General features: G+C 37.9%; 1 protein-coding gene and 1 pseudogene across 1 annotated transcript; one reads left to right on the top strand and one right to left on the bottom strand.

The window, feature by feature from the left end:
- Positions 1–1,908: 1,908 nt before the first annotated feature.
- On the bottom strand, positions 1,909–5,218 carry LOC143859192 (cell division cycle 20.2, cofactor of APC complex-like). The gene is given in 5 exon segments (XM_077369884.1): positions 1,909–2,168; positions 2,170–2,509; positions 3,041–3,129; positions 3,267–3,487; positions 5,212–5,218. Coding segments are annotated over 5 exon segments (906 nt in total). The 3' UTR covers positions 1,909–1,919.
- Positions 5,219–13,997: 8,779 nt separating this feature from the next.
- On the top strand, positions 13,998–15,971 carry LOC143860125 (AAA-ATPase ASD, mitochondrial pseudogene; annotated as a pseudogene).
- The last annotated feature ends 6,209 nt before the right edge of the window (positions 15,972–22,180 follow it).

The raw sequence follows: 22,180 nt of genomic DNA, 5'->3' as shown, positions 1-22,180 counted from the left end.
TGAAATTAAATAAAGTAATATTTTATCCCGTAACAAATTTTGACGAAATCCTCAAAATTTCGGTACTGAGTTTTTAGAGATATTCCTTAAATTTTGCCCTGAAATTTTGGGGGAAATGAAATTTCGATCGAAATTTCTAAATTTCGGTCGAAATTTTGTAACATTTCGCCTTTACCCAATTTTGGTTTCGGTCCCGACCGAAATCCGAAATTTAAAACCTTGGTCATAAATATACCAGAGGGGGTGGCCTGGGTAAGGAAAAGGGATAGATACATCTCTTTCCTATTTAAAAATCATTACGAGTTGAACTTATACCAAACCACATGATCTGAGAAGAAGTGGGCGACGGTCCAAATTCAAGTCCTCTGATCGGCTGGCTAGAAATGGATGATGAGTTTCAAGTTATGTCATCTCCATAGTGGGCCCACATGGATGAACAGTTTGGATAATGATATCATCTTGTGGGATGTGTTGGGGACTGCTTAATGGCAAAAAACCACATCAATCAGATGATTAAGAACCCAAATATTAGGAGTTTTTAGATATCAAATGTGAATAATCTGTCATTTTCCAGCTTCCATCTTGATGGAATTTGTCAGATAAATGGACGATTCTAGATCATGGACACGTGTATTGAGATTAGAGGATCTAACATCGAAAAGAAATGAAAAGGAAAAAAAAATTAACAGTGTATCCCTGAAAATTTTCATGAAAATTAAAAAAATAATAAAGAAATGGTTTGATGGAAAATTCCATTGAAAAATTAAAAAATGGATTAATTAATGGAAAGAGTGGTATGAGGTTATTGCATAGAAGAAAGACAGAGAAGGTCCCTAGTGATTCAATTTCTTGTCTCTTCATGGACCAAAGTTGATCCTTGATTCAAAAGTAGTGCCTATGTGGGCTCACCCTCCCATGGGCCCATTTTTTTTTTCTTGCACACAACTCCAAACAAGAAAGGTTGGTCTCCGAATGAGGTCATGAAAATGACAACAGAATCATGGACTGATACCATGAAGAAATCTAAAAACACAAAAAGAATATGAAAACTCACTCATTTGTACTAAGTTTGAGTATTGTAGTTTGTTCTTATAGAATCTTAAAAGGATAAAAGAAAACAAAAACCCTAAAATGTTTTTGGTAATGGTGTTACCCATACAGAACATGAAACTTACTCTAAACAAAATACCTAAAGATTGACAGAAGTTTAATCTAAGATAATCCTTATCTAAATAAGTCTATTCTAATCTCATTCTAATTGTTATGAGATCTGGTGCATCTCATTCACAATAATCTACACTACTTTCTTGATACCAATGACCCTTATCTTAGTTCGTGTGGGAGTGGGAAATTCCCTCGAAAAAAGTACATTAGGGCCTACTTATTTGGGTGATCTGAACCATTTATATGTTCTAAAAAATTCTTCTCCATGGCATTATTCTAACCCTTCAATTTCTGTAGTTTTTGTAAGGATGCTATTTAAAATTTTGAGCCATCTATTTTACAGACATAATATAACGAAGGGTTAGATGGCCCAAAAAAGATTTGGAGGCATGAAACATCAATGACGGGTAGACCTGGCAAAATGGGACCCGTACCCGCGGGTACACCTGGCCCGCAGGGGTACGGGTACCAATTTCATCACCTGCGAAAAAAAATACCCGCACCCAACCCGTACCCGAGATCCGCGCGTGGGACTGGGTCGGGCATTGGTGCCCGCGGGTTACCCGCCATTTGGTTCTCAACTTTTTATTCTTAAAGCCTAAACACTAAACAGTAAAAAATAGACTATGTGGGTGGGCCAACAAAACAAGTCAAAGCAATCAGACTATGTGGGTGGCCAACAGTCAATTGCACTTACATGTCCCTGTGTGTGGGACCCAAATTTCAACGGTTGGGATTGATCCACCTAATTAACTTTAATTGGGTGCTGAAATTTGCAACGAATGGTTGGTAAACTTACAACAATTAACAACAATATAGGCCACGAAATGAATAGAACTATGACCGGTGAATTCAGTAATCTTAACCATTGAGGGGTATTTCCACATTGTGAGTTGATTCTGAGTAAACCCACGAGAGCTCAACAATTCCCTCTTATTCTTGCTCCATAGTAAAGAGCAAAATTGTGAGCCAGTATCAACAGAATTCAAACAAGGAATTCAAACAAGCACCTGTGTGACTGATCCAAAACTTAATAGACCTATCTCCAGTATCCCCACCAGAAGCAATCAAATTGCTCTGGAAGGGACAACAAGCAAGTTCCTTCACAACTGCGATGTGATCTTCCAATCTGTGAAGCCATTGGGTTAGAGAATTCGAAGAAGCCATGGATCTGTCCCATATGTGAAAGAGATTATCGTTGGCCCCACTTGCTACTGATTCGCCCGAACCTGACAAATTTAGACGGAAAACCTCTTGTTGATGCTCTCTATATGTTTCAATGATAGGATGTAGGTGTTCCAACAAAGAGAACCGACATACGATCGGGCCTGCCTTGTATAGTTCTCTGTTGTAGAAACACATGCAAATGAGAATTAACAATAACAGTCAGATCACCATCAAAATATCCCTAAAATAGGGTGTTTTTAACAAATCCTTAAAACAGGGTGTTTTTAGAAATTTGTTATCACAAAACCATAGCTAAGAAGATAACATTTCCTGGTTTCATAAAGACTAAGGGTGCGTTTGGATTGCAGGAATCAAGAAATGGAATCCACATTCCATTCCAATCTTATTCTGATTCTCTCCGTAAATGGAATGTAATGCCTGATTCTAGTGTTTGGGTAAGAACGTGAAAATCAAACGGAAATGATCTTAATCCAAAAAAAAAAAAAAAAGGAAAAAATGAGAAGACTTTCTGCCATGGAAATGTTTCCTTAAATGAGGGAGAATAGAGATGGTTTAAGAACAGATCTATTTGAAATCTGTTGAAATCTTTCCCTTTTAAGAGAAAAATATTCTATTGGTGAGAAATTTTAGGTGGGAGATATTTTAGGTGAGGGAGAAAGAGAGAGACGCTGGAATGAACGAATCACACCTATTTTGGGTGGTATCCATCTCCACTCTTATTTCCCGTAAATATTCCACCACACGGTTCCTTTTACGCCACCAATGGCTAGCCAAACGCTAGAATCACCCAAAAAGGAATGAAATACCAATTCCTATTTCCAATTCCCGCAATCTAAACGAGCCCTAAGGGAAATAGTAGACGGGAATGAGAAAACACACACCTTTCGATTGGCAGTGGAGTCTCATAGCTGCACCTCAGAACTGTTGAAGCTCACAAAAATATGTCGTCCATCAAAAGCCCAACTCACACCGGTAACATGACCATTCTCATCATTCACGAACATGAGCTCCGATGTAGACCCATCGGGAGCATCCCACAAGTACACGGTATTTCCAATGTTACTACTCCAATTCAGCAAGTTCAAACAGTAGCCATCTACAATCTTTGGGGCATCTAATGTCCTCGATGTAGTCTCTAAGATCATAAAAGGATGATCAGTAAAAAAAAAAAAACTTTGAAACAACAAATTACTTCGAAAACAATAAATCCCAAAAGAAAAGCATGAATAAAAGAAGCATAAAAACAAGAAAGAAGGAACATAAGAGAATAGCATAAGTGAAAGAAAACCCACTTGTGGGATGTATCTGTGAGACTTTGAGGACTTTGTTTGATGGAAAGGAACATTGTCACAATAGGCTTGTTTTTTTTATTCCAAATGAAGGCTCTCTACCATCCATCTCTAAAAGTCCCTCCTCACATCCGTAAGGCTCTGTTGCCAAAACGTAAATATAAATATTATATGAGGAAAAGGATTGTACGCTCGAGTGTACCTAAGCTTAGGTACGCTCGAGTGCCAAATCACATGGGTCCCAAATATTTTTTGGTCATCTAAACCATTCATATGCAAGGCCCCATCATAGATAGGGTGCATACCAAAAATCAGCTCTATAGGATCATCCCAACCCATCCATTTGTGGAGGTCAAAATGGACAGACACTGTTTGTCCACAAATCTGCCCATTTTGCCCTCCAGTTTCGGAGGGGTTAGGATGATTCAATGGTGCTGATTTTTGGTACACACCCTATCTATGATGGGGCCTTGCAAATGAATGGTTTAGATGACCAAAAAAAAAATGTGGGACCCATGTGATTTGGCACTCGAGCGTACCTAAGGTTAGGTACACTCGAGCGTACAATCCTTTTCCTCATATTATATTATGTTATAGAAGATTATATTCATGATAGACAATAATAAAAAGGATCAAAAGGAGAACGATGTTCATAAATACCTGGGTAGCAGTTATGGAGTGAAGTTCCCCTTTTCTTTTTATCCATAACAGATTGGTAATAAAAGGCCATTGATATTTGCATCACCATATTTGTATGGTTGCACTAAATGACCCTGCCTTTTATTATTTGACCAACGGTCAAGCTTATAACAATTCCCAAAGAAATTACAGAAGTGAACAGACAAAGTGAGTGCAATTATCAAACTATGGCAGTGCCAATATCAATTGCTTAATAAAAGAGCAAATTTGAAAGCACAACTCTTATACTATATTCAAAGCAACCATTTTTTTTTTTGGAAAGGATAAGTGCACTCTCTTCATTGACGAACATACACACACATATCTATATATAGGTATCCAAAACGGCCAGAAAAACCTATGTGGAAGAACCACACACCCCATTTTTTTGTTTGTACGTTGATGAGAGCGGGAAATCTGCAGTTTGAGCTAAGAAAAACCTATAAGCAAGATATCCCATTTAAACAAAGGGCGATGATAAATTCGCACCCCCTGTAGGATAATACGCACCCCTTTAATGTGAATTGATGTGGCAGACTTTAAACAAAGGAGCCATCTTGGAATCTAACTTGTGTTTTGTTCCTTGTATTTTTTCATGTTGAACCTGAAAAAGCATTTTCATGTTTCCACTTTTATGGCCAATTATTAAAAGCACACATCTATATATGGGTATCCAAAAACCCCTAAAAACCTAGCACACACCCCATTTTTTGCTTGTACACTAATGAGTGCTGAATATGTGCAGCTCAAACCCACAAATAGCTATCACCAAGATATCTCATTTGAACAAAGATAAGATTGCAGACCAATGAACGCATGTAGTTTGACTTTAATCTTTAAATGTTCTAATGTTAAAATAAAGAAAAAAGATGTTAGAAGAGTTTAAAATTACCTGCCATCTACGTAAGGCTCTGCTTGGATGGAAAACAGAGTTGTCTGTTTGCTCCTTGCTGAGAAATGACAGAAGAATTCATGGGTGGCAAAAGGAATAAACAAAAATAGAAGGGTTTAATAGATGCACACAAACCCTTAAATTTATCATTTTGGATTTATTTATTTATGTAACTTTAAAAGAAGTCAATAAACATGTGTACTGAAAAATATGAGCAGATGAAGATATTAAGGAGAGTGCTGCTATGGAGACGGATTTGGGGACCTAGAGTGGAACCGCACAAATCGTTACATGCCATATGGCATGGGAAGGGTAGTTTTGCCATTTAAGGGGAAAATGCCAAAAACAAACAACCATAATTGCTAAGTTGTGAAAAGGCTATTAGTTCGGTTCCACTCTCGGCCCCAAATCTTTCTCCATATCATTATTCTACTATGGACAATGGAACTACAAGTATGCAAAAGGATGAGCATATGAGGATTTATTTATTTATAATATAATTTTTTGGCTGAAACATAAACGAATCAGAATAAACAAATAGAAACAATATTGACTATCTTAGCAACAACCATAAAGCCCAAATTCATAGAAACGAAAGAGAATGTTGAAGAACATTACCGCCACTTCCATTGGAATCATACCATATAGGGTAATGAATACTATTGTTTGGAGGTTTGATTAACTTTTCCCTAATTTGCTCTTCAGCTTCGTCTCTGGAAGACAAAAACTTTGTTGGACTCTTGATTTGAGGAATATCGTCAAACAGTTCGCGGGCATTTTTGCAAAGGAAGTTAAACGACAGACAGTATTTTTGCACTCATTCTCGTTTAACATCTGTCAAAAAGAAGACTTTCTAACGTTAACTGCATCATTTTATTTGAAGACTATTTACATTTAGAGGAAATCCAAAGTAGAGGACAATGCAATCCATCTGGTTTTTTACTATGTTGCAGGGGGTTTTCAAAGATAAAGGAAAAAAAACATAACCAAAGAATCAGAAAATCTTAGCATTATTCTTCAAAATGTATACGGAAAATCGTACACAATCAAACCTTATTTGCAAAGAACCCCATTAATTCTAAAACCTTTTGTGCAAATAACTTTTTAGAGATATCAAAAGAAGCCATGAGCTTGTTAACCATTTCAAGGAAAATGGAATTAAGTATTCTGGATGGAAAAGGCTGCAGGGAGTGGTATTCTTGGGTGTACCTGTAAATCAGTAATGAAATATGTAAATGAGAGAGAGAGTGAGAGAGAACATTAATCTTCTAATATAATAAGGAGAGAGGGGGGTTTACTGTTCACTGCCCATGTGGCAGCCCTCCCCTTCCTCCATTCACACTTTTTGACTTTCTTTTTAGACAAAGGCACCCATTCAACCCACGTATTTGCAATACTACGTCCTCCTTTATGCTTTTTCACAAAGGCACCCATGAGATACACATAATTACAATCCTACCCCCTCCCCTCATATCTGTACAAACTATATGTGAGGGTAAAATTGTAATCTACATACAAATTATTGTCCTTTTATTTCACCCCGAAATATTACTCTTTTACCATTAACCTCTTTGCTGATATCTAACATCTAACTCTATGAGAAATTATTTGAGGGTAAAATTGTAATCTACGTACGGAAAATACCGACAAGGGGTACCTGTCTATGACAATTACAGCGAAAAAATACCAAGAAGAGGTAAATATATATGACAATGACGGAAGAACTACTTTATATTACTCATGCAGGACACTTGCAAAATATTGATGGATTCCAGGCACCTCAAGAGGAACAACAATTATGAAAACCTCTATCAATTGGAGGGCTAAGATCAGCCTATATCGATTGGAGGGCTATGATCAACCTATGGAAATGATTTTACGGGCACAACCGATTGATGTTGTGCTCCATCACATTGACGGTTTCGAACAACCTATAAAGCCAAATAATTTCAATCTTACCTCCCTCCTTTATGCACATATATGTACAAACTATATGCGAGGGTAAAATTGTAATCTACATAGAAATTATTGTCCTTTTATTTCACCCAAAATATTACTCTTTTACCATTAACCCCTTTGCTGATATCTAACATCTAACTCTATGAGAAATTATTTGAGGGTAAAATTGTAATCTACATATGAAAAGTCTCGACAAAGGGTACCTGTCTATGACAATTACAGGGAAAAAATACCAAGAAGAGGTAAAGACATATGACAATGACGGAAGAACTACTTTATATTACTCATGCAGGACACTTGCAAAATATTGACGGATTACAGGCACCTCAAGAGGAACAACAATTATGGAAACCTCTATCGATTAGAGGGCTAAGATTAGCCTATATCGATTGGAGGGCTACGATCAACCTATGGAAATGATTTTACAGGCACAATCGATTGATGTTGTGCTCTATCACATTGACGGTTTCAATCAACCTATAAAGCCAAATAATTTCAATCTTATCACCCTCCTTTATGCTTTTTGAATAAAAAATCTATAGGGTGATCTTAACCATCCGATTTAAGAGGAACAACATATTATGGAAACCTCTATCGATTGAAGGGCTACGATCAGCCTATGGAAATGTTTTTTTCGGGCACAACCTATTTATGTTGTGTTGCATCACATGGACGGTTTCGATCGACCTATGATGTGGTCCGTACAGTTCTTTGTCGGCCCATGCAATGCACGGGGTTTTTTTTACTATGTATATAGAGCAGAAGAGAAAATGAGAGAATTATTTTAATTTCTCCCAAAATTTTATGAATTTCGTTACACAAAAACTAAGTAGTTATGAATACTTTGTTCCCGTGTCGTGCCACCCCTCCCCTTGCTCCCATGAATCTATGTGGCAATTATATTCCCATGTGGCATTGGCAATTAATACATGGAAAAAAATCATTTCTTCTTATGATTCTTTAATTTCATAGGACGTTTCTATTGTCACTATTTAAAGCTCATATCTTTCCTGAAATTAATATAGCCTTACTCATTCTAAAAACGCATAATCTTTTTCAAATACAATTTCTATGAAATCAATTTTATATTAAATTTCCTATATCCCATACAACCTTTCCATTTATTGCTAGAATTTCATCCCTAATTTATTTCCCTAACTCATTTCCATAAATATAGTGCATCGGTTACAGCTCTAATTACAACTCTAATTTCCTATTCCCACGTCTCCCTCCCAAGTAGAAATTGCCTTTTCCCCTCCCACATAGTAACTGCCTTTTCCTATTCCACCCCTCATTTACGTGGCCCATTTAAATCACCTTTGAGAGAGAGAGAGAGAATTGTCTTCCTGAAATCCTATTAGAGTTCAAGCCTCTGAAAATCCAAGAAAAACCACAGGTCTAAGATGGCTTTGTGAGACCATCAGTAGCGGCAAAAGGTAAAAACCTCTTCGTCATCTTCTTCTCCGCTGACACTTTTATTGCTTTAATTTGTGCTTTATATTGTGATTTTTGTTACGCAGGAATATTTATCTAATTCAGTTTGTTTGTTACGTTGGATATCTTATATGATCCGGAATTGAGTTTCTAGCATATGCTTTGTTGCATTAATATTTGATATCACAACGTACATGTTCCACTTTTCGTACAAAATGGAAAAAATTCAAAAAAAATTATCTTTTTATTTTGGAGTTTTGTAGCATACTTTGATCAGAAGGTTCAAGATAAGTATGCAGACACCAAGGGACTATCTAAAAATGGTGATGAGGTATTAAGTGAGTACTGCAATTCTTGCCATCAACAGCTGATGCAATTCTTTCTTTTTTATTGCTTCAGCAATGTCCATTTCCAAACCATTAAATTGTTTCTTATTTTATTGGGTTTCACATGTTTTTCCTTATGCAAAATTTTAATGACCGGATACACACCATGATCAACAAGAATGTCTTGCCTTATTCAAGTAATCAATTCATGCTAATTGTCTCCTTAAATCATTATCTATTGTCACTGACAATGGCTTTTTATTGTAAAATATATATCCCCACTAGTATATAAATAAACCCATTTTCTAAATTTGTAGAGACTCGATCTTCACAGATAAATTAGTAAACGGATGCATTAAATTCCGTTAATTTGTTTAGAGTGATGAAAAACAGAAGAGATATCACGCTTTTGAAACAAGAAAGAGAGAGAGAGAGAGAGAGAGAGAGAGAGAGAGTTAAGAAAGACTGTGTGGTTCCGTCTCTTCTCTACTTCGTACTATACAAAGACTTTAAGTAAGGGAAGAGGGCCCACACGAAGATCAAAGTCTTTAAGAAAAGGAAGACTGGAAGAGGGCTCACATGATGACCCTATCAATAGGTCATCACATTACGCGATTTTCACACATGACGAGTCAAACTTTGTATTCAATATTCAGCCGGTCAATATTCAGAAAATACAAAGGAATATATCCGTACATATGACACGTGTGCAGGTAATCAGGACCGTTGATCTAGTAGGCCATCTTAGATGATCTACAGGTCCTTTCCAAACACTGAGATATCATTCCCAAGATTGAGACATGCAACAATCGACGGTTTTAAAAGGCCGGATGTTTTCATCATGTTCAATCTGCGGTCTAGAATCATTTGATGAGAATGGGACAAAGGGTGTCGGGTAAGATTTGTGATGACCAACAATATCTATGTTCTAGATCAACAAATGCATTAAATGAAGTCCACGCCACCTTTTTGAGGAAACGAGGAATGTGGTTGGTAGATCACTGTCCTCTATGTTTATCCGCTGGGGAATCCATTGACCACCTTTTCATACACTGTAAGGTCGCTCGCCATATTTGGGGTCTTATTTTTTCTCGTTTTGGAATCAGTTGGGTCCCCCCCAACTCTATGGTTGAATTCATTCAGAGTTGGGCCTGGACTCCTTGGAAAAGGAAAGGCAGAACGCTGTGGAAGATGTGTCTCCTGGCCTCATGGTGGTTCTTGTGGAAAGAGAGGAATGCTCGTATCTTTGAAGGGAAGGCTAGATCTCCCTATTGGATTTATATTCAGTTGATAGCTGCGGTCATATCCTGGGCTCGAAGCCTTCCCCTGTTTCGTTTTGTTTCAGCTTTCGACCTCTGGGAAGGATGGTCAATCATATGCTTGGAATCGGCTACCAAAGTAAAAATCCTCCCCTCCTGGATTCCTCCTCCTCCGGGGTCCCTGAAACTTAACTTTGACGGATCGTCTATCGGCAATCCAGGAATGGCAGGAGTAGGGGGGTTATGTAGAAACCACAAAGGGGAAGTCCTCTGGGCCTACTCGGGGCCTATCGGAGTGGCAGACTCAAACGAGGCAGAGGTCCGAGCCGTTCATAGCGGGCTTCTCTCGATGCCTCATCTAGAGTGCGACAAAATTATCGTCGAAGGGGATTCCTTAAATGTTATTCGCTGGCTTTCGGGTAACGCTTCTCCCCCTTGGTGATTTTTGCCTCTCTTAGAGGAAATAGAGGACAGAGCTAAGGGCTCCTCAATAGTTTTTCGCCATGTCAGGAGATCAGCCAATGCGGAAGCAGACACCCTTGCCAAGAAAGGAGTCTTTCGGGCGGCGTTTGAGTGCTTTGACTATCTACCTCCTTGAATTATTGTACTGCTATCTTTGTATTATCTTTGTTCCTTCAGGACCACCTCGGTTCTGTTTTTACATATATATATATATATATATATATATATATATATATATATATATATATATTCTGTTGCCCTTTTCAAAAAAAAAAATGGAGTCCACGCCATACGATAATTATTTTCTTTTTCCTTAGCTATGTTTCTTTCTACATAAAATTAAGGGTGTAAAGGGATCGAATTCGAATCGGATGTTGCTATATCCGAATTCAGATTCGACGGATGTTTATTCTTTGTTACCGAATTCGAATCCTACGGATATTATTCGTATCCGTTTATCCGGATTTAAATCCGAATTCGAGTTCAGACCCTTGGAAACAAAAATCTGTGATGATCAGAAGCACAAAATGAGTAATCGGAATTTGCAGAGGTTGCCGAACTTCGGAGGTGGCCGGAGCTCAGGTCCGGTGGCCAGATCTCCCTTCCCTCTCTCTTCTGTAATTTTAGAAACTCTAGATCTAGGTGGAGAGGATGTGGGAATGGAGAATCGGTGGTGGCGAGGTGGTGGTGGAGCTAGAAAATAGAGCTGGGGCGGCGGAGATGGCAGAGAAGGTGACGGTGTTGAATATGGTGGTGTTTAATGGCAGATCTGAAGCTTGGGGGTGGTTGTAATGGCTGCTCTGTGGTGGAGATTGGTGGTGTTCGGTGGAGGAGGAGAAGGTGTGTTGTAGATCTAGGGTTTGGTAGAGATGTAGATGGTGGTTTTTAATGACTGTAAATGGGGAGAATCAAAATGGGTTTGGGGTGGACCTAAGATTTCGAAGGTCAGGATGGTGGTTAATGGTGGCTGGACCGAGGTAGAATATGGTGGTGGAATGGCGGCTCCTCCCCCTCTCTCTCAATGCTTCCGGTATTTAGGGTTTTTTCCCAACCTCTCCCTCTCAGTCGAATAAGTTTGTCTTTTTCTTTTTCTTTCTTAAAAAGTGCTGTACGGACACACTATATGATATCCAAACCGTCCATGTGATGGGACACAAAGTAAAAAGGTTGTGCACAAAAAATCAGGATGATCTAAACCGTCCATGTGATGGGCCACAAAGTAAATAGGTTGTGCCCAAAAAATCATTTCTATAGTATGATGCCAGCCCTCTGATCTATACAGAAATGCATATTATAATAGAAATGCATATTATAATATTATGGAAACCTCCATAGATCGAAGGGCTAGGATCATCCTGTGGAAATGATTTTTGGGGAACAACCTATTTATGTTGTGTTCCATCACATGGACGGGTTGGATCACCTATGATGTGGTCCGTACAATACTTTTTGAAGAATACGGGCTTATAAGGGCTTACACTTGCACCATATAAAATGACACTACACACCATATAAAATCTCATTTTATATTTTCTTTACACACTTTTCCACAAAATTACAACAATCCAAACATGGCCAAGCTAGTTAGGTTTAGATAGAAATAAATTAAATAATTAGCCCTCCAAGGCTGTAGGTGTGTTAATGGACCCAGACAATCCGATGGATAGTCCGAATGCGAACTTTAATAGACATGATCTAAGCACATTATAAGGATCCGTGGACATATTCAGGAGATCCACATCAGGTTATATCTTTGTAACATTTGTTAAAGGGACTTCTTAGCAACTATTTAAAAAAAAAAAACTAGGCTCATTGGATATTATGTGATTCTTAAGGACTATTTACAAAAAAAATTTGCAAAACTAGGGAGTTATATTAAATAAATATTAAAATGTAAATATATATATATATATATATATATATATATATATATATATATCGATGATAAAAATGTAAATCTAATTATATTTGAGGATTTATTTGTTATTCCACGTATTTGATGATATTATTAATAATAAATATAAAAATAAAATGATTCCGGATACGGATTCAGATATACGGATGCGGATACTGATATTTAGGATATACGGATTCGGATACGGATTCAGATATACAGATACGGATCTGGATATTCGGGAAAAACGGATGTACTTGTCGGATTCAGATGTTAAATGGATCGGATGTACCATTTACCAGATTCGCCGCTAAGAGCCGGATATCTCATAAATGGATTCGGATAATATCTGCTTGAAACGAATTTGGATAATATTCGCTTTAAACGGATTCGGATGTGGACGGTAATTGAATTTTCGAATGTCCATTTACACCCCTACGTAAAATGGACGTAAAACAAATTTTACATCCTTCATTTAAGTGAAAAAATAGCAATAAAATTTGTTTTATGGTCATTTTATGTCAATAAAGCGAGCCTTAAATTTTTATTTACCGGTACACTTATGATAATTATGAATGTAGTTCGGTGACATGGATCCAATGGGGGTCGCCCTTGTGTTTGGGTTTTCACAAGAGTAGCCTTCAGTTTAGCACTCCCCCTAATTTCATTGTCTCTGTTTCTTTAGACGTAAAATTTGTTTTATGTTCATTTCAACATAAAACAAATTTTACGTCCATTTTTACGTTGAAAGAAACGGTGTAAAATGGGGGTAAAACAAATTTTACGGCCATTTTAGGTAATTAGAAAGTTAGAAACAAAGTGATAAATGTGATTGGATGATATGGATCCAATGAGGCACTCTTTAGCTTATTATTCATCAAAAAATAATGAATTTTTCTTTCTGGTTCTATTTGTTTGAATTAATTTCCTAGGAAAGAACCGAGAAAGTGGGAGCAAGAGCTCGTGGGCAGCCTCAGTCGACAGATATTTTTTTCCACTTTCCAACTAATTTTCAACGAATTGAATTTCCATGTATTTTTCTAAGAAAGTAATGCAAGGACGAGGAGCTTTGGAATCTCAATGCACGTTAATAATTAACTAGAAAGGTGTGAAATAAAGAAAAAAGTGTCATTATTAAAAGATGAATATCAATTTCCAGAATAGAGCCAAAATTAGTCTTATTTTGATAATCAATGGGAAAGTAGAATCACTGGCGAGAAGTTCCCTCCCCTAGATAGAAATATAGAATCACTTGTGTTTTCTTCTCCACTATTTTATGGGTCTTGGGTTGGTATGTGTCTTCTCTCTAGTCTGGGTCTCTCGAGTCTTGTACTTCAGCCAAAAAAAAAAAACGGAAAACAAATGGAAGCATCCCAAGGCCCCCACCACATGTCATTTTCTTGTACAAAATGCCAAAGTCTTTAAAGCTCTTCTCAGCTTTTTTTTAATGTGAAATCATTGGTACACATGACATTCAATTCAGAGAAAATGGAAAATGCAAAATGAAGACGTGCAGTTCCTTCCAACACAAGTTCAATGTGAAATCAACTCAATTTCTATATGCTTATATAAGAGGGAGGAGGGAAGTGTGGAATTCCAAGGAAGCAGGATTCTTCCCTGGGAGCCTTCGATTCCTGCTTCGATTCCCGTTTCGATTCCCTCTCTGGCAACCTTGAGTAGGATTCTTCCCTGAGAGCCTTCGATTCCCGCTTTCGATTCCCGTTTCGTTTCCCGCTCTGGCAACAAGAATTCTATCAAGCAAGGCAACAAAACCTGGGTATTGTAAAAGAGAGAGCAGATCAAAGAGAAATATGATGGAGCAAGGGTCATTGGCTGGGCTCGGTTCAGCCCTTGCAAGCCTCATGTTCTTATGGGCAGTTGCTAGCCAATACTTCCCAACTCAGCTCCAAATCCTGCTTACAAAATACACCAGAAGATTGACAGGATTTCTAAATCCCTACCTAGATATAACAATCCAAGAACACACCGGCGAACGATTCAAGCGGAGCGAGGCCTACACCGCCATCCAATCCTACCTGATGGCCAACTCAACCAAAGAGGCCAAGAGACTCAAGGTCCAAGAGGGGAAGGATAGCAGCAATCTTACTCTCTGCATGGATGACTATGAGCAAGTCACCGATGAATTCTGCGGTGCGAAGCTCTGGTGGAGTGCCAACAAGATAACTTCCTCCAGCCAAGGTAACCCTTGGTACCCAGCAGCCCAGGAGAGCCGATATTACCGCCTCACATTCCACCGGAACCACCGACAACTCATCATGGATGAGTATCTGAACCATGTTGTTACAGAAGGAAAGGCAATTAAGCTGAGAAACCGGCAGCGAAAGCTATTCACCAATAATCCCACCGATAATTGGTATGGGTACAAGTCTTCAGTGTGGAGCCACGTCGTCTTTGAGCATCCGGCGACATTTCAAACATTGGCTATGGACCCAGAAAAGAAGCAAGAGATCATACAAGACCTCTTGACTTTCAGCAAGGCAAAAGATTATTACAAAAAGATTGGGAAGGCATGGAAGAGGGGATACCTACTTTATGGCCCACCCGGCACAGGAAAATCCACATTGATTGCCGCCATGGCCAATTTCTTGGACTATGACATTTATGACGTTGAATTGACTGCTGTGAAGAACAATACAGACCTAAGGAAGCTCCTCATAGAGACCACGAGCAAGTCAATCATCGTCATTGAAGATATAGACTGCTCTCTAGACCTGTCTGGCCAACGGAAGAAAGCTGAGAAGAAAAAAGAGGACGGCGACGAGGATGAGAAGAAACAACTTCCCCCTAAACCAGACAAAGAGGAGAAAAGTAGCAGCAACGTTACCCTCTCAGGACTTCTCAATTTCATCGACGGACTCTGGTCTTCCTGTGGAGGAGAACATCTCATCATCTTCACCACTAACTATGTGGACAAGTTGGATCCAGCTCTGGTCAGGAGAGGTCGGATGGACAAGCACATTGAGCTATCTTACTGCAGCTTTGAAGGATTCAAGGTGCTCGCTAAGAACTATCTAGACCTTGATTCGCATCCTTTATTTGAGGACATCTGCCGACTAATGAAGGAGGCCGACATCACTCCCGCAGACGTTGCAGAGAACCTGATGCCCAAGTCCTCCATCACTACTTCTGCTGAAAATATTGAAACATGCCTTAGAAACCTAATTCATGACCTTCACAAGGCCAAGGAAGAAGCAATTAAATCAAAAGAAAAGGCCAAGGAAAAAGCAAGTCAATCAAAAGAAAAGGCCAAGGCCAAGGAAGAAGCAAGTGAAACAAAAGAAAAGGCCAAGGAAGAAGCCATTCAATCAGAGGAAAACAACAGTGGAGAGACAGCAATGGCGAATAATGGCGACACCAAAGGAGAAGGCAAGTAAAGCCACATGAAAATAGTAATCACACTTTAGAGTAGTGATCACTCGAATATTTTTAACATATCCAAATTCTCCAGATGATGAATTTCCACCCTTTTCTTGTTCCCTGGAACAATGTTATGTTTAGTAGTTGCTTTCCTTCTTCAAAAGAAATATGACTTGTGATTGAATAGACAGCAAGAAGTCTTTGTTTTTGGCAGTTGTTTCCACCATAAGCCTATGTTGCCCTGGGAAGGCTTACTTAAATCCATTTCAATCCATGCATATTGGTTCTCGATGCGATCTTCCTAGTTCAATAAATAAAAAGAACTTTCCTGTAACTGAAACAATCGCAGAAAGAAAATGGCCTCGATATCTATCATCTGATAAAATAACTAAGGCCCCAGTTGACCACTTGCATCCTTACTTCCCCAAAGTTCTACCTCTCGTTGAGCCAACCGCAGATCATATCCTGATTAATTATAGAGATTGACGAGAATGTGGTGCTAGTCAAGAAGCATACTTGAGCATCCCACCATAAGTTTTGGACAGGATTCAACCTGGGGCCAAGACCATAAGAACTTTCAAACCAAACAGAAATAAGATTCTCTGCACTTCTGTTTACTAGTGATGGAATTAAATGGCTGAATGACCTTTGCACACAGGGTTACATGACCAGTTTAACTTAATATTTTCGTCTTGGCAGTATGTTTTCTCCTTTTCAAGACAGACGTATCCAACAAGTGGCCGAAGGTTGGAAGATTTTAATAATTCAACTAATAGTCAAAGCAATTTGAAACAAGGGCCGGACTACGAGGATCAAACTAGATTAATTTGTGTAAGCTGTTAAGTAGCAAAATCAGAAATAGCAACATATGATACAGCAAAGTACAAGATTATGTAATGCTTTAGAAAAGCCATAAACTCTAGAAAAATTGTTCAAGCCAGGCAACCCACAGCAATTCGAGTTGTGAACAATCTCGATTGGGTGAATAAAAAATATCATCTTAACGAATGAGTGGTCAGAGAGAATTACAATAGCAATATATTGAAGCAGTTCCAACTGGTATAAGATGATGTAAATTTGAAAATGCAATGTTACAAGAATCTAAGAAAGTTCTTAATCTCGAATAAATGAAATGCAGTTTACCTCAGGAGAGACAATGCTTCTATTACAATATTAAAACAAGAAAAGCAACAGTTGGATTGCAAAGTGACGATGCTTTTCTTGATTTTTTAAAAATGGGATTGAAAAAAATAAAAAAACTTTATATTACTCTATAAGCCTTTTAGGCATAGTGTACATTGGATAAGTTGAACAAGGAACAAGCCAACAGAGAACTCCCTACAATTTGCCACCCACTAATAGATTGCTTGGGCGTGTTAAGATACAGAGTGGATGACTACCTATCTACAAATTCTCAGCATCATTTACTCCTTGAAACCGCTGAATAGATTACAACGGCGTGGTTGCTAGCATAGGCCACAGGAAGGTACTCAATAACCCCCTTCATGTGCTACCAAAACTTAATGATATAATGACATAAAAGAAATATGGTAAGATATTACGGGACAATGAAAGAACTATGCTACTGCCTAAAGTGATGAGATCATTACATGCTATAGCCTCATTGATTGACCGATCAAAATCATCTGCAAAATTTTGACATAACAGTCGGTAACCAATTGCCACAAAGGTAAGACAATCAGGAGAAAGTAAAGCCAAAACTATATCAACAGTATTCTCAGGAAAGAATAAGACAGGCACATTGCCTAAGCACATGAAGCATATTTAAGCACATATTACAGACAAAGAATATCCTGTTGTTTCAAAAGGTCTACCTCACCAACATGTGCCATAACTTGATCTGCTGACCGGAAAGAAAAAAAATCATCAGTATATCATTGAGATATTTATAAAATTAGGAAAATATCAGAGGGTTCGATTTTAGATCTCAAAAATTTTTATCCTATGATGAGCAGTGGAGACAGGGTAACTGAAAGACTTGGTGCAAGTAGAAGCTTGCCCCAAATCTGACGCCTGTTTGTGGATGAAGTGGTGGTATTTTTGCATGACAGAGGAGGACAGAATTTTTGATCTACTCAAAAAGAGTTTCGAGTGGTTTCCTACCTAAAGATGACTTCATGTAAAATACCAATGTCGATGAGGTTCTTCTATCATTTCTTGCAAAGATTTTGAGGTGCAAATCCATGTAGCTTCAAATCACTTGGTGCTTCCACTCAGCCTACGGAATTAGTAAAAAATTCTATATAGGCTCTGTTCACTTGCCTTCTTGAGAAAGGAAAGGAGAAGTAAGTAAGCCAAATTTTCCCGTGATTGGACATGATTTGACATTTTTCGCCGTTCACTTGTTTTCTCGGGAAAGCATAATTACACAGGTGGAAAATATAAATAATGACATGGAAAATGAACTTTCTTGCACTTTCCCTCTAAATTTTCTCACAAAAAGGGTGAGAAAATCACTTTCCTGAGAAAACCACTTTGCCTGCATACTTTCTTTTCATTTCTCGGCCAAGTGAACAACGGAATTTTCTCACAAAATGAATTTTCTCACAGTTTCTTTTCCTTTCTTTTCCAGTTTTCCATGTCAGATTCTTTTTCTTTCTTTTCTTTTCCTGCTGCTAGAAAACAAGTGAACAGAATGGGTAAAAGTTGTAGAAAGTGTGGAGAAAAAGGAAAAAAGAGGTATCTATATTTTGAAGGGAGAATTAATCTAATCAAAATTGATTTACCCCATCTACCACTTATGTCATTATTCAATATTCCTGAATTGCAAATGCTTAGAAAAACCTCAAGGGGGCTTCTTTTGGGAAGAGAAGGAGAAACAGGAAGGAATTAGACAACTCATGAGGTGGAAGGGCAAATTGAAGAGAAATGGATGACATGCCATTGATAATTTGAAGTTAAAAAACAAGGCTAAAAAAGTGGTCCTGGGGGTTTGGCAAAGATAAAAACGTTCAAGAAAAGATTAGTGGGAGCATATATGGGCAGAGATGGTGATGGGACATAAATAGGGCGCGACTCCCAAATCTCGCCACGTGTCGTCCATGCACCAATGGAGCTTAATTATCATGAAGAAAGGTGCTGATGAACAGCAAGATCATACGGTTACGACACGTGTCACCTTCTCGCCGTCCAAGCCTCATCATCACAAATTATGGAAGGGATTACACAGCAGAACCACGAGCGCCGTCAACCCAGGAGAACAGCCCAATCCTGCGAAGGAAGGTCTCCTCTCCGTAATGATGAAAAGGCCCGCACGCCACCCCTTAAAAGCAGGAGAAGGGAAGGAACTACACGTCTTCATTTTGCATTTTCCATTTTCTCTGAATTGACTGTCATCTGTGTACCATTGATTTCACATTAAAAAAAGCTGAGAAGAGCTAAGGACTTTGGCATTTTGTACAAGAAAATGGCATGTGATGGGGCCTTGGGATGCTTCCATTTGTTTTCCTTTTTTTTTTGTTTTGGCTGAAGTAGGCAGGAATTTATTAAGAAGAAGAAATAGATTCCTTGGAGATGAAGGGAAGACCCAAAGAGCTAAAGCGGCAGACCAAAACCAAGACCCAGTAAAAGTAATAGAATATAAAAATCGACCAAAGACTTGAGAGACCCAGAATAGAGAGAAGACACATACAACCCACGAGGCCACGACCCAGAAAAAAGTGGAGGAGAAAACACATTCCTTTGATTTAGACACGGGTGATTCTATCTTGGGGAGGGAACTTCTCATCAGTGGTTCTACTTTCCCATTGATTATCAAAGTAAGACTCTAATTTTGGCTCTATTCTGGAAATTGATATTCATTTTTTAATAATGACACTTTTTACTTTACTAGTGGTTCATCAGCATAAAAAAATAATAATCATATATGTTTGTTTTTTCTATCAACATGGATCAGTGCTTATATCTTGAGTGCCTGTGCAAATGCCATCAATTATTTTATTTTGTTTCGAAGATGATCATTGCCTATCTATTTTAAATTATGACATGATAGTCATATTGAAGAGACTTGCAAAGGGTTTTCATTTGCTTTATGATCATATAACATATGTAGTATATATACTATTATATATCAGACTCTTCATGAAATGTATGTTTGCTGACAAGCATACTATTATATTTCAGATTTTATTAAATGTTATTTTATTGCAAATAAGTAGAGAAGTGAATAAAGGTAAAAGGGAATAGTGGGAAGCAAAATATCCTTTTGAAGTTATTTTAATGCATATAAGGATAGAAACCCTAAACCCTAAATCAAAGAGAATGACAAAAAATGTCTTAAAAGGGTTACAATAAAATGAGTAATGCTAAATTCAATGCTTAATATCATTCAATAAATAAATTGATGGGATGCAAACATCCTTCCCAGAATGGGCAAGCAATCTATTTCATGAAAAAAAAAAAAAAAAGGTACACCTAAATTATTTGAGAGATGACACAAGAAAATGACTCTAATTCTTCAATAATAATTGATGATAAAAACTACTTCAATATGTACCATTCACTAAACAAATTGGTAGGAAAATGATATACTGCACTCCCATACTATGGTGATGAATCTACTGTATTTGTAAACTTATCTAATTGAGGTAAGCCTGAAAGTTCTCAAACTCAACAATCAGATAAAACAGGGCCTTGTGCCAATCTTATTGATTTTCTAGTGAAGTTTTAGTACATAAATACTACTAATATGCATCCTAACATTTACCCACTAATATAAAATTTTAAAAGCCAATTTAGAACCAACATAGCAAAAAATATGAAACCCAAAACATGTAAAAGTGTTAATAAGTTCATGTAATTAAATCCCTGTGTTGTCTAAGACTCTTTAACGTGTGCCTATAGCAAACATGAATTATTATATAAATCTCATTTTGGTCAGTAGAAGTCTATGTCTAGAATCATAGCAATGTGATATCTCTTTACATGGATCCACCTGGTGTAAGCCCATGTAGTGAAGTATTTTTCAATAAGCCGGTAGGGGTCCCCACCAAATCCAGATTACCTATTTAAAATGTAGAGAAGTTTTTTTCAAAAAGTATTTTACGGCCTACACCAAAGGATGATCCAAACCGTCCATTTGATCATTCCCATATGATGATCCCGTCCCTACGATGTATAGAGGACTGACATATTTTGGAAACCTCTATTGATCACTGGGTTGGGATCATCCTATGGAAATGATTTTTGGCACACAACCTATGGTGTAAGTTCGTATAGTCAAATATATTTTAAAAGTATCGTAATAAGGGACTATAAGGGCTTATTTTGATAATGACACCCTGTCGTGCTTTCAATGGGAAATGTGAAATGTCTACGGGGAATCGAAAGCAGAATCAACACAAGACAGCAAGCATGTAAATCCTTCTATTGATCATGACACCCATTATGAAAGCAAAGGAGTGTGGATATCATTTCTTCAGCCTAATATCACCAATTAAATATTTGACGGACCAGATTTTCCTCACCAAATGACCAATATATTAGCCCGCTTAGATAATATATAGACGATTTAACTACACCCTTGTATTGATAATGACACCTACTTTTTTGAAAAATAAGGGACTATATCATTTCCACAAGATGATCCCAACCCTTCGATCTATAGAGGTGTCCAAAATATGCCTTTCATCTATAGATTGTAGGCACATGATTTTTGGTACACACCCTATCTATGATGGGGCCTTGCAAATGAATGGTTTGGATCACCACAAAAAATGTGGGAGCCATGTGTTTGGGCACTCAAGCTCATATAAGCTTAAATGAGCTCAAGCTTACGAACATGAGTTTTTTTAACTTTTTATACAGTGACCATCCATCAAGGTCATATAATTTCTCTAAAATGGGCTGGTAAAAAGTTAAAGAAGTTGGTGAATATAAATAGGGAAATGTTATCCGCACTACTGTATTTTGATGAGGGCACTCCTCACTTTATTAAAAGTACGGTATGGCCCGCACCATAGGATGATCCAAACCGTCCATTAGATGGGCCACGGCATAGGTTGTGCCCCAAAAATCATTTCCATAGGTTAATGCTAACCCCTCCGATCTTAATGTTAGAGGGTTGATCCTAAACCTCTATAGATCGGATGCTAACCCCTCCGATCTAAATGTTAGAGGGTTGATCCTAAACCTCTATAGATCGGAGGGTTAGGATTAACCTATGGAAATGATTTTTGGGGCACAACCGGCCATACATACTTTTAATAAAGTGAGGAGTGCCCTCATCAAAATATAGT

This window comes from Tasmannia lanceolata, unplaced genomic scaffold (assembly GCF_043159265.1).
Source record: "Tasmannia lanceolata isolate RefF3 unplaced genomic scaffold, GAP_Taslan_0.1 ptg000003l, whole genome shotgun sequence".
NCBI classification, from domain to species: domain Eukaryota; kingdom Viridiplantae; phylum Streptophyta; class Magnoliopsida; order Canellales; family Winteraceae; genus Tasmannia; species Tasmannia lanceolata.
The sequence above is the reverse complement of the archived record's forward strand: the minus strand, read 5'-3'. Positions and strand labels throughout refer to the sequence as shown.